Raw genomic sequence first — 11,790 nt, 5'->3', positions numbered from 1 at the left:
TCCAGAAACAAGTATCTTTACAGCAGAGGCCTACGCTACATTGTCTGCTGTAAAGCATATAAAGAAATCAAAACTCCAAAAAGCTGTTATATATACAGGCTCCCTAAGTGTGGTGAATGCCTTAATGTCACCCTACAAACATAAAAATCCTGTACTTACTGAGGTCTATTCCGACATGTGCAAAGCTTATCTATCTAACCAGCAAATCATCATATGCTGGGTAGCCGGCCACAGGGGAATCGAAGGTAACGCTTTGGCAGACCAGATGGCTACGTCAATTGCACCCCCTGCTGTTAATAATACTGCTTTGGTGCCTCTCACAGATCTGAAACCTTACATATGAAAGAAACTGCGAAACCACTGGCAACGCATGTGGGACGCAGAGATAAATAATAATCTGCACGTTATAAAGCCACTGTTAAATTTTTCGCTCTCCCCAACAAAATCTCGGCGAACAGATGTCCTATTCTGTCGCCTCTGAATAGGACACACATTTGGGACCCATCATTTTCTACTTACTGGAAGCGAACCTCCAACCTGTGGTAGATGCGGTGAGAGGCTGACCGTCCTCCATGTGCTCCTAGAGTGTCGGGAAGCCGAAACGGAGAGAAAGAAACATTTTCCGCTTGCATACTGTTATTACATCCCTCTACACCCGGCGATGTTTCTTGGTAAGGAACCGCTTTTTAACACCAAAGCAGTCCTCAACTTCTTAAATGATGTCGTTCTACATGTTATAAGCTAATTAAATTTGTAGAGCATTCTCGCTCCAGAGGATGCCGCTGCGATAATTGTTTTGCCTAGCACATGCGTCTAGGCCCTTGTGTTTCAAGGGCTCTAAGGCGGCAGTAGTGCTCTAGCATATCTTATAACCTGATATATTTTTACACATCGTATCATTCTTTTTAAATGCATCTTAATGTTCATAGTACATGCCATACGTCAGCGCCATAATCTTATTATACAGATTTTACGCACTTTAGCGCGTTTATTTTTAAGGCCCCTTTACAGCCACGTCACACCAATTTCATAGAAATAATTACACTGCGAACTCATCACCAAGGACATGGCGCTCTTTGGCCATACTTGGCCCTTGCGCCTTTAAACATCAAACATTCATTATAGCATTAGAATGTTAATTAGGACACGTCACTGTTTCACAATTTCGACCTTACTAAATTTTACCATGCCCTTTTCACAACCATGTTGACAATCGTATCACCACATGGAACATTTGTCTCACGAGGTCACTCGTAAGATGAGAAGCAGTTGAACAAGTGCCGCTGAAGCAGTTTCAACAAAGGAACTAGTCAGCAAGTCTGTGCCTTTTCTCACACGGGTGTGACTGCATTATGCATGTGTTTGAGTCACAGCATGTAGCGATTGGCTGTGCATAATACAAATAATCAAAATGGTTAACTTGCCTGCATCATGTCGACTGCCCACGTATGGGCCGCTCAATTGGCAGATAATCCCATTGGGGCACATGATCGACTGGTATTTAAGGGCATGAAAATGTTTGTGCCCCCAAAAGAAGACCTTCTGATCCTTTGATGGACGGCAAATGGCCCGCGCTGTCCCGTTGATGAAGCCCCAGCAATTGTGGAGCGGCGCCCCTTTGGAATTCACGGCCTACGAGTAAATGTGATACAGCCGAGTACGAGCACACCCTGGCAAGGAGCTGATTGCATACCTGGGCAAAACATTGCTTCCAGTTGAGCAAGGTCGAGCCAGAAATGATTGTTCACATCTCGCAGAAGGTGGCAGAACGTGCTCTCAATGTGTGCGAGCCCAGCATTAGTGGCTGAAGAAATCAGCCACTAAAGCTACGCTAAACGTATAACTAAAACGTGAAAATCGCCCGCCGCTCCGCTTTGGCTTAGCGGGGCCACCCGCAACGGAGCGTACCGTAAGGACGCATAACTAAAATACTGTTTTAGTGGGACAAGTTTGTGACGCTTTTTATGGCCCTGCAACAGCATATACCTTATTTCGGTACTCACGCTTGTCGAAAATGCAATGAGCGATTGTCAAGAGTGATAACACAGGAGTGTGTTGCTTGCACCGGCAGGATACGTAAAAGATAACACCGAGGAGCTCAAGAACTTGACATTTCTGTCTTCTGAGCGATTGAAAACAGGATTGGCACCCACGAATTTGTCTTGAGTGCGACTAGAAGGCATTCTGCGAGCGTGTAACATGGTCTGGCTGAGAGCTTGTGTTGTAGCCAGCTCTGTGTACTTGGCGTACTATTGCGTCGTCTGTATTGTATTCGCAAGTTCCGCAGACTGTCACGCCACCCCGCGGTCACCGGCGAATTTTTTTCAAAGAGTATAGGACTAACTGCAGGTGGTGCGGCGGTAGCGCATTTCCTTGCTTTCTTCATGGCGGTTAGTAGGCTTGGTCACCGTGGGCTTAATGGTAGGAATAAATTCAAGAGCAATCGCATGTGCTGCGTGCCGCAATGCACCAACAGAGCTGCAAGCGACGTGAGCCTCCACTCGTTCCCCAAAGATGCGGCAAAGAAGAAAGAATGGGTTGTGAAGTTGAGAATTGGCAAGCCGGTCACACCACCGATGAAAGTGTGCAGTGCGCATTTCGTCGGAAGTGACTTCTTCTGGAGCCAAGTAGGTAAGAAAACGAAATTCCTTTACTTATGTGCATTATTTTATTTCTTTTCCTACGGATAATTGATGTGTTAGTTCGAAAAGTAGAGCCGCGGAGCGTATTGCAGCAGCGCGAACAGCGGCGTGGCTTTGTGTGGTGGCCGGGTGAAGCTCGAGCTGCGCACTTGTGGCCAGCGAAACGAGAACATACGGGCATTTAAGACAGAAACTCACATGTTTGTAGCACTTTGACGCAACTCTAGAGAAATGCTACAGTATGGGCGGGTGTAGTGAGCATTTGACCGTGTTTCACCGGCAGCAGCCCGTAGTGTGGTCGCAGTTATGTCTCGTCCCACCAGAACCGCATGTGTTTACGTTCTGGGTTGCGCGCCGTGCGATAACGCGCGCCTGAGCTCTAGCTGCGCACTTGCGCCAGCGCAAAGAGAACATATGGGTGTTTAAGGCAGTAATCGTTCTGCTTCAGAAAGTTATGGCTTGGAGGATACAGACACCAGATAATGTGTAGTGCAGGATAGCAATAGTTCATTCATACCTTTAGACAACGGTTTGCAAAGAATGCTCCTCAGTGAAACTAGCTCGTTTTTCGGTATGCAGACCCGCAGGTGTGGAAGCCTGCTAGGCGACGACTGAAGTTGACAGCTGTGCCGTCCCAATGTTTACCTGTACGGCCTCATGACAGAATGAACTTGTCTAGGATGCAAGCAGCCAAAGAACGTAACAAACGTGCATCTGCAAGGCATTCTCAAGGTTTGTATCATTTGAACACGTGTGTTTATACTAGCAACATTATCATCTGGCGTTTAACCCATCTGTGCCCATTATTATAAACGTGAACTTACTGTGAACAATCAGTAGTTTTCTTTGTAGCTTAAAACAGACATTGACAGTTGTACTATGACCATGAATAGGCACTTCTCCCATGGTAACAAAAATTGTGATTAGTTTGTGCAGGAGCGACTTTCAAGACCAAAAGAGTGTCTGGGCACAACAGCATTCCATATGAAGACCAGATGGAGGTAAGATACACCAGTGCCACATTGATGTCTAGCAGAGCCATTATTTACCGCTATATTTGTGTACAGTGATGCACTGCTTTGTTTACATTCTATGCAGATGTAAATTCAAGGTGATGACATTGTTATGTTGGAGTAATTTCTGTTAACAACGAATTGCTGCTGTATGAGCTTGTATGAAGGCTATCAGTGTAAGAGATTCATTGGAAATTAGGGCAGTTTCAAAGTGCAGTTATGCAATTAATGCATGCCTATCTGATCAGCAATGTATGTGACGTACAGCATTCCTAACCAGAACCACTGCATAAAAATAATGTTGAAGAAATGACAATTGTCACCTATTCTGCATCATCTTCCAGGGAACTTAGTTTTGTTTTTACTGCACTCTGCTGTGTTGTTTGCCATTGTACATAAGTGGCAGTCTGCTAACAGAAAACGGTTGCAGAACAGAAGGGCCTTTGCGAGTCAAGGCGGTCACAATGTTGCAGTAAATTTATGTATTTAAATATTATTCATTAGCAACATCACTTGTTTGTAGTAGTTCACACACATATTTCACAGTTATTAGTGTGTGTTATGCTTGGCTGCTGTTCATAAACAATCATGGACTAGGCTTGGAGACAAGGAACGTTATCTAGGTAGCGCAGTAAAATAATGACAAGACCTTTGCATGGTGTGCTGTCTCACATTGAGTGCATATATTTTGTTACTGTTTACTGGTACAGGTGGAGCAGTCAAGCCATGAAGCTACTAGAGAATCTGGAGCTGGGGCTGACACGATACATAAGGAAGAAGATGCAGTGGAGGCCCTTCTGCAACTTGCAGCATCAGGCAATGACAAGAATCAAGCCGAAAAATCTGTGCAGGTGGATTCCTTGTCTATTGTAAGCAAGAAGTTAAACCTTGCAGAGTTGCTGTCTACAGACAATGCTGTTCGAGCGTTCACAGGTGTTCAGTCAGTTAAAACTTTTCATTCCATTTGCAGTGAGGTGGCTGCAATTGACAATAATAGCTCTGAGGTGTCCGTGCTTGAGCGTGTTGCACTTGTCCTTATGCGCCTAAAGACTTGTCTTCCATTTGATTGCTTAGGTGCCTTATTTAACATAAGCAAAACAACTGTGCACAGGCTCTTTTACTGCACGTTGTGCAGTCTTGGAATGTGCCATTCCTTGGTCCACAACAGAGGAAATAAAAAAAAACATGCCACTTTGCTTTTCAGATTTCTCAGAGGTGCGCGTCATTCTCGACTGCACAGAGGTTGAGGTAGAAAAGAGTCACTGTGCTTCATGCAGAATACTTACATACTCCCACTATAAGGGAACACATACAGCTAAAGTCCTTGTGGGTGTATCACCTGCAGGTCTCATACATAACCTTCGTAAGCAGTGCTTTTGGTGGTAGGGCTTCTGACAAGGCTTGCGTAGAGAAATCAGAGGTACTTCAGAAGCTGACAAGCTTTCAGGATGACGTCATGGTTGATAAGGGATTTAATATAGATGACATCTGCACAAAGCTAGGGCTGGGTATTATACAACCCCCTTTCTTGCGTTCTCAGCAGCAATTCTCAGCAGCAGATGCAAGCAAAACACTTAAAATTGCTGGAGCACGCGTTCATGTTGAAAGAGCGATCCAGACAATGAAGGTTTTCAAAGTACTCAAGCGCCCAGTGCCTTGGAAAATGACAGGGGCGCTTGACCAAATATTCACGGTAATAGCAGGTATTGTTAATCTGTCGACCCCAATACTGTCTGATATAAGGTTCTGAAAACCTTTGCCATTTTCAAGATAAGACGCAGCAATGAAAAATTCTTGTGCTTGCAAGCGATTCGCTGATGATATTGCCTTGCTTAGTAACTCAGGGGACCAACTACAATGCATGCTCACTGACCTGGAGAGGCAAAGCCGAAGGGTGGGTCTAAAAATGCCGACATGAACTGCCTTCGCACCGAAAGTCTGTCGAGGCTTTGTTGACATTTTTACGTAGCAGTGGCCTATTGGAAAGACTGTAATGACCCGCTCCCCCCTTCTTTCTTTAAGCCTTTCTTTTTTGTCCCCCGCTCTTCTTTCAGTCTTCCCCTTTCCCTAGTGCAGGGTAGCCAACTGGAGGCTTTAACTCCGGTTAACCTCCCTGCTTTTCTCTCATTTTCATCTCTCTCGCCTGAAAATCTTCACTGAATCTACTGTTCCAGAACTGTGAGCCAGAAGTCAAAAGCCTGTTTGTTTTGATGTAGTTTAAAATGTATGCTTTGCTGGCAAAAGGGGATACCTAAAGTGCAAGGACGTATGTTTAATTTGCTACCATTCTGCTGTGCATGCTACTGTTGGTTTCATACATTGCAAGCAGCACTGCAAACACTACAGAGAGTTTGTGGTGACGCTTGGTCATGGCAGTAATGCGCTGAGCAGTAATAGTGCCTTTGAATATAGAAATGAGGCGATCCTGTGATTGTTCAAAACAATGTGCTCTCATGCCATCCATCCAAGTAAGTCGGTGTCGAGCAGTGTGCTCCAAGTTTGTTGAGTTGACATATTCCTGATATTAAACATGCTTATGCCGACGAAAAAACAGTTCAAATATTACAAGCAGTATAATTTTTACATGCAACCCGCCATGGTAGTTTAGCGGGTAAGGTATTGTGCTGCCGAGCTCGAGAAGTGGTTTCGCTCTCCAGCCCCAGCGGCTGGGAAACGAAAATTTCATTAAATTTAATTTTTAAATGTTACATGCCTAAGTTTATTGAGGTTATACATGTTACCATACCAATGCAAAACAGTACAGGATAGTTTACGCATTGTGCTGTTATTCTGCAAGGAAATTGAAATAAAACACCGCTTGGGTAGTATTGCTGATGTTGATGTGCCCATTGTTGCTGTTTGAGATATTTCTGTATGCGATTACTGCGATGACAGATTACTTTCATTTTACCAAACATGTCTGCTTGTACTTGCTTATGTGGTTCTTTTTGCATACAAATAGTGCCTGCCGACAAGAATTTGCGTAATCAGTTCATATCACTTGCAAACAGCTCTTTTCCCGTTACGTTTACACATGTAATTTTACTTGTTTCAGTATGTTTGTGTTCAGAAAGAGGACATGGCGCGTGTTAATTTTTCGAGATATTAGCGCGAAAGATCCTTCATTTCAGGCTGTCAAGCAATGAAAACACATTTTTTCCTAGTCTTCCTTCTTAAGTGAAACATTTCTTTAAGTAAAACACATTCTTTACCTTGCGATTTCATTCTCTGCATTTGTATGTAAAAAGTGTACACTCTAGCTGCCATGTAAAGGGAGAGCAATCCTGCCAAGCTGCGAGCTCCGTAGCATTTTTTGGCTACTCATTGTATGTTTTGTTTAAGAATAAATTCAAATTCAGACTGAACAAACCATGTGAAGTTGGGACTAGCAGGGACCAGTGACTGTGTTTGATACACATACTTTATTTGTAAAATTATGCTGGAACAGAGCAACAAATACAGAAAAAAATGACTTTGTAGAATAACCCGCATTTCCATTAGTTCGTCCACGACAGTGCAACAACTACAAAGAGTTGGGCCAGGGCCTTCACAACCCTTTCATGTAGTCCCCTATCTGTTTCAATAAAGCAACAGGCACAAGGAAAGAAGTACAGGTTGCTTTTGAGGCAGGCTGGCACATGACGTTCACATTGGCAGGTTTCCTGCGTCAAGACATGTTTAGGATCCACACTGCTGTTGTAGCTGTCCAGTAAATTTGCTCTGACCATTTTTCATTACAACTGAATTCTAAAAAAAAAGAGTTGGTGTACTTATTTCAGTTTAAATTAAAAATGCTGAAGCCTACTCACATTTTAGTACTAGTATGATGCAAAGATTAAACACTTCTTTCTAGGCCAAGCTTATATCTGCTTGCCATGAGTCAATATTCGCTGCCTTCTAGCCAACAGAGCTATCTTCTCATTGAATTCTCTATTTTTTCCTGCACAATCGTGGTGTGGTTAGCTAAGTTTACTACAACTTGACAGAGACCTTGTAACCAGTCACAAAGCAGGGCTCGACATCACAGCACTTGTAGTGTCCCACTTTGATGTACGTACATAGATATGAATATAAGCCACGTCTCAATAGAAACATAACAGATCACACAAAGTAATAACATGAACACAGTATGTTTCACAAAACAGTACAGAAATGACTAAGGTGAAATGTCGCAAACAACAGTTGAATATTTTATAAACAGTATTTTAGTAATGCTGATGTCACTTGAAAACAGCCGAAAGTGATGATGATGATGATATGTAGTGTTTAATGGCGCAAAGGCCAGGTTTGGCCAAAGAGCGCCATGACAAGTGGTAATGTTGACGATGTATTATGGAGATGTGACTTGGCTGTAAAGTGGCCTAAAAATTGTCGCTGTAAAGTGCGTAAAATCTACGTGCTATAAAATTATGGCGATGACTAATGACGATTACTATGAACATTAAAATCCTTCGTAGAAGAATGATGCAAAGTCAAAAATATGTAGGATGTTAAAATTACTTGGAGCACTGCTGCCTCGCCAGAGCCCTTGAAAGACAAGGGCCTAGAGGCATGTGCTATACTAAAGAGATATCGCAGCGGCATCCTCTGAAGAGAGGACCCGCTACGAACATGTGGGGCTAAAAACATGCAGGACGACATCTTTCAGGAAATTTAGTACTGTGTTGGTGTCGAATAAAGGTTCTGGGCCGAGTAGCATTACGGGATGTAGGGGGATGTGCTGCCGGTATGCTAGGGAAAAATGTTTCCTTCTTTCAGATTCGGCTGCCCGACACTCCAGGAGGACGTGGAGGACGGTCAGCCTCTCCCCGCATCTACCGCAGGTTGGAGGATCATTTTCAGTGAGTAAGAAGTTATGTGTGCCAAATGTGTGTCCTATTCTGAGGCGACAGAATAGGACATCTGTCCGGCGTGATATTGTTACAGGAGGCCAGAAACCTAATTGTGGCTTTATTAAATGCAACTTATTATTTGTTTCCAGGTCCCACAATCGTTGCCAGTAGTTTCGCAGTTTCCTTCTTAAGAAGGGTTTCAGGTCTGTGACAGGGACTGCAGCAGTAGAATTAACAGTGTGTGATGCAATTGATGTGGCCATCTGGTCCGCTAGAACATTACCCTGGATGCCCCTATGGCCAGGCACCCAGCATATAACCACATCCTGGTTAGATACATATGCTTTGCATAAGACGGAATAGAGTTCAATTATTATAGGATTTTTGTGCTTACAGAACGACATCAAAGACTTCACAACACTAAGGGAGTCCGTATATATAACTGACTTTTTGAGTTTTGATTTCCTTATATGCTTCACGGTCGACAATATTGCGTAGGCCTCAGCCGTGAAGATACTAGTTTCCGGATGCAGTAAATCGGATTCCGAGAAGGATGGACCGACGGCTGCATATGACACCCCCTCGCGTGACTTCGATGCGTCTGTGTAAAACTCCGTGCAGGAGTGTTTGTATTGATGATATGTAGTGTTTAATGGCGCAAGGGCCAGGTTTGGCCAAAGAGCGCCATGACAAATGGTAGTGTTATCGATGTATTATGGAGATGTGACTTGGCTGTAAAGTGGCCTAAAAATTGTCGCTGTAAAGTGCGTAAAATCTACGTGCTATAAAATTATGGCGATGACTAATGACGATTACTAAGAACATTAAAATCCATCGTACAAGAATGATGCAAAATCAAAAATATGTAGGATGTTAAAATTACTTGGAGCACTGCTGCCTCGCCAGAGCCCTTGAAAGACAAGGGCCTAGAGGCATGTGCTATACTAAAGAGATATCGCAGCGGCATCCTCTGAAGAGAGGACCCGCTACGAACATGTGGGGCTAAAAACATGCAGGACGACATCTTTCAGGAAATTTAGTACTGTGTTGGTGTCAAATAGAGGTTCTGGGCCGAGTAGCATTACGGGATGTAGGGGGATGTGCTGCCGGTATGCTAGGGAAAAATGTTTCCTTCTTTCAGATTCGGCTGCCCGACACTCCAGGAGGACGTGGAGGACGGTCAGCCTCTCCCCGCATCTACCGCAGGTTGGAGGATCATTTTCAGTGAGTAAGAAGTTGTGTGTGCCAAATGTGTGTCCTATTCTGAGGCGACAGAATAGGACATCTGTTCGCCGTGATTTTGTTACGGAGGGCCAAGAACCTAACTGTGGCTTTATCACGTGCAGTTTGTTATTTACTTCTGCATCCCACTTACGTTGCCAGTGGTTTCGCAGTTTCCTTCTTAAAAAAGGCTTCAGATCCGTGACAGGGACCGAAGCAGTAGGGCTGACTGTATGCAATGAAATTGATGTGGCCATCTGGTCTGCTAGAACGTTACCCTCGATGCCCCTATGTCCAGGCACCCAGCATATAATGACATGCTGGTTAGACATATACGCTCTACAGAGGACGGAATAGAGCTCAGTAATTACGGGGTTTCTGTGTTTACAGTGTGACTTCAAGGCTTTTACGACGCTTAAGGAGTCTGTAAATAAAATTGTTTTTTGAATATTTGATTTTCTGATATGTTTCACAGCCGACAATAGTGCATGGGCCTCAGCCGTAAATATGCTTGTTTCAGGGTGCAGTACACCGGATTCCGAGAAGGATGGCCCAATGGCTGCGTAGGACACGCCGGCATGCGACTTAGAAGCGTCTGTATAAAACTCTGTGCACGAGTACTTGTACTGGAGCTCCAAGAAGTGCATTTTGATATGTGTCTCTGACGCATGTTTAGTGACCTGTACAAAGGATGTGTCACACTCTATCAGCTGCCACTCCCAGGGTGGTACTATCTTAGCTGGAGGCATTAGGCGTTGGTCGAGAACTGGGACATCCATTTCCGTGCTAAGTTCTCTTGCACGCAGTGAGAAAGGAAGTCTCATAGAGGGTCTGTTATGAAAAAGTGTTTCACATGTCAAGTCGTTAACGGTTGTGAAACACGGATGTTCCTTATTAGAGCGCACTTTGACAAAATAGTTGAAGCTGATGTAAGTTCTCCAAAAATGGAGTGACCACTCATCGGACTCAACATACAAACTTTCAACAGGGCTTGTTCTAAATGCGCCAGTGGCCAGACGGATTCCCAGATGGTGAACGGGGTCTAACATCTTAAGTGCGCTCGGTGCGGCAGAGTGATAAACTGCGGCTCCATAGTCTATTCGCGACCGAACTAGGCTCCTGTAAAGATTTAACAGGCACTTCCTGTCGCTACCCCATGTTGTGTGGGATAGAATTTTAAGTAGGTTCATTGTTTTTAGACATTTTTCTTTAAGATGTTTTATGTGAGGAATGAATGTGAGCCTAGAGTCAAGAATAACACCAAGGAATTTGTGTTCTTTGCTGACAGGAATTTGGTGTCCGCCCAGTTCTACACAAGGATCTGGGACCAGGCCTCTCTTTCTTGTGAAGAGAACACAAGAACTTTTGTGGGGGTTGACCTTAAATCCGTTTTCGTCTGCCCACTTGGAAACCTTGTTCAAGCCCTGCTGTACCTGTCTTTCGCATACTGTGAGGTTGCAGGATTTGAAGCCTATTTGTATATCATCTACGTATACGGAATAAAAAATGGCAGGTGGTAGTGAAGCACGTAGCGTGTTCATCTTGACGATAAAGAGAGTGCAGCTGAGCACGCCTCCCTGGGGTACACCAGTTTCCTGCGTAAAGGAACGTGAGAGTTCATTGCCGACTTTTACTCGGAAGGTACGATTTGACAAATAGCTTTCAATTGTGTTCAGCATATTTCCACGGATGCCAATTTCCGACAGGTCTCGCAAGATCCCGTAACGCCATGCCGTGTCATATGCCTTCTCCATATCGAGGAATATCGATAGAAAAAACTGTTTATGTATAAAGGCATCGCGGATATTTCCTTCCATGCGCACAAGGTGATCGGTTGTGGACCGCCCTTCTCGGAATCCACACTGATAAGGATCGAGTATATTGTTGAGCTCAAGGAAATGTATAAGTCTGCGATTACACAGACAATTAGTTAGAGCTATCGGACGGTAACTAGCCGCCAAGGAAGGGTCTTTTCCCTGCTTTAGGACAGGAACCACAATCGCTTCTTTCCATGTGGATGGGAGGTATCCCGAAGCCCAAATAGTATTGTATAGTGTAAGAAGTGTAACTTGTGCGTCAGTA

General features: G+C 44.1%; 1 protein-coding gene across 1 annotated transcript; it reads left to right on the top strand.

Annotated features, from left to right (window-relative positions):
* Positions 1 to 2,447: 2,447 nt before the first annotated feature.
* Positions 2,448 to 5,736, top strand: LOC142588704 (uncharacterized). The gene is made up of 5 exons (XM_075700521.1): positions 2,448 to 2,631; positions 3,222 to 3,374; positions 3,570 to 3,643; positions 4,366 to 4,524; positions 5,710 to 5,736. The coding sequence occupies exons 1-5, from the start codon at positions 2,448 to 2,450 to the stop codon at positions 5,734 to 5,736; spliced, it is 597 nt and encodes a 198-aa protein (XP_075556636.1).
* Positions 5,737 to 11,790: the final 6,054 nt, after the last annotated feature.

The sequence above is a fragment of the Dermacentor variabilis genome, chromosome 7 (genome assembly GCF_050947875.1).
Source record: "Dermacentor variabilis isolate Ectoservices chromosome 7, ASM5094787v1, whole genome shotgun sequence".
NCBI lineage: Eukaryota > Metazoa > Arthropoda > Arachnida > Ixodida > Ixodidae > Dermacentor > Dermacentor variabilis.
The sequence above is the reverse complement of the archived record's forward strand: the minus strand, read 5'-3'. Positions and strand labels throughout refer to the sequence as shown.

Coding starts and splice junctions, on each gene's coding strand:
- LOC142588704 (XM_075700521.1), top strand. CDS start 2,448: ATGTGCTGCGTGCCGCAATGCACCAACAGAGCTGCAAGCGACGTGAGC. Junction 3,375..3,569: donor ATCTGCAAGGCATTCTCAAG/GTTTGTATCATT, acceptor AATTGTGATTAG/TTTGTGCAGGAGCGACTTTC. Junction 3,644..4,365: donor CATATGAAGACCAGATGGAG/GTAAGATACACC, acceptor TTACTGGTACAG/GTGGAGCAGTCAAGCCATGA.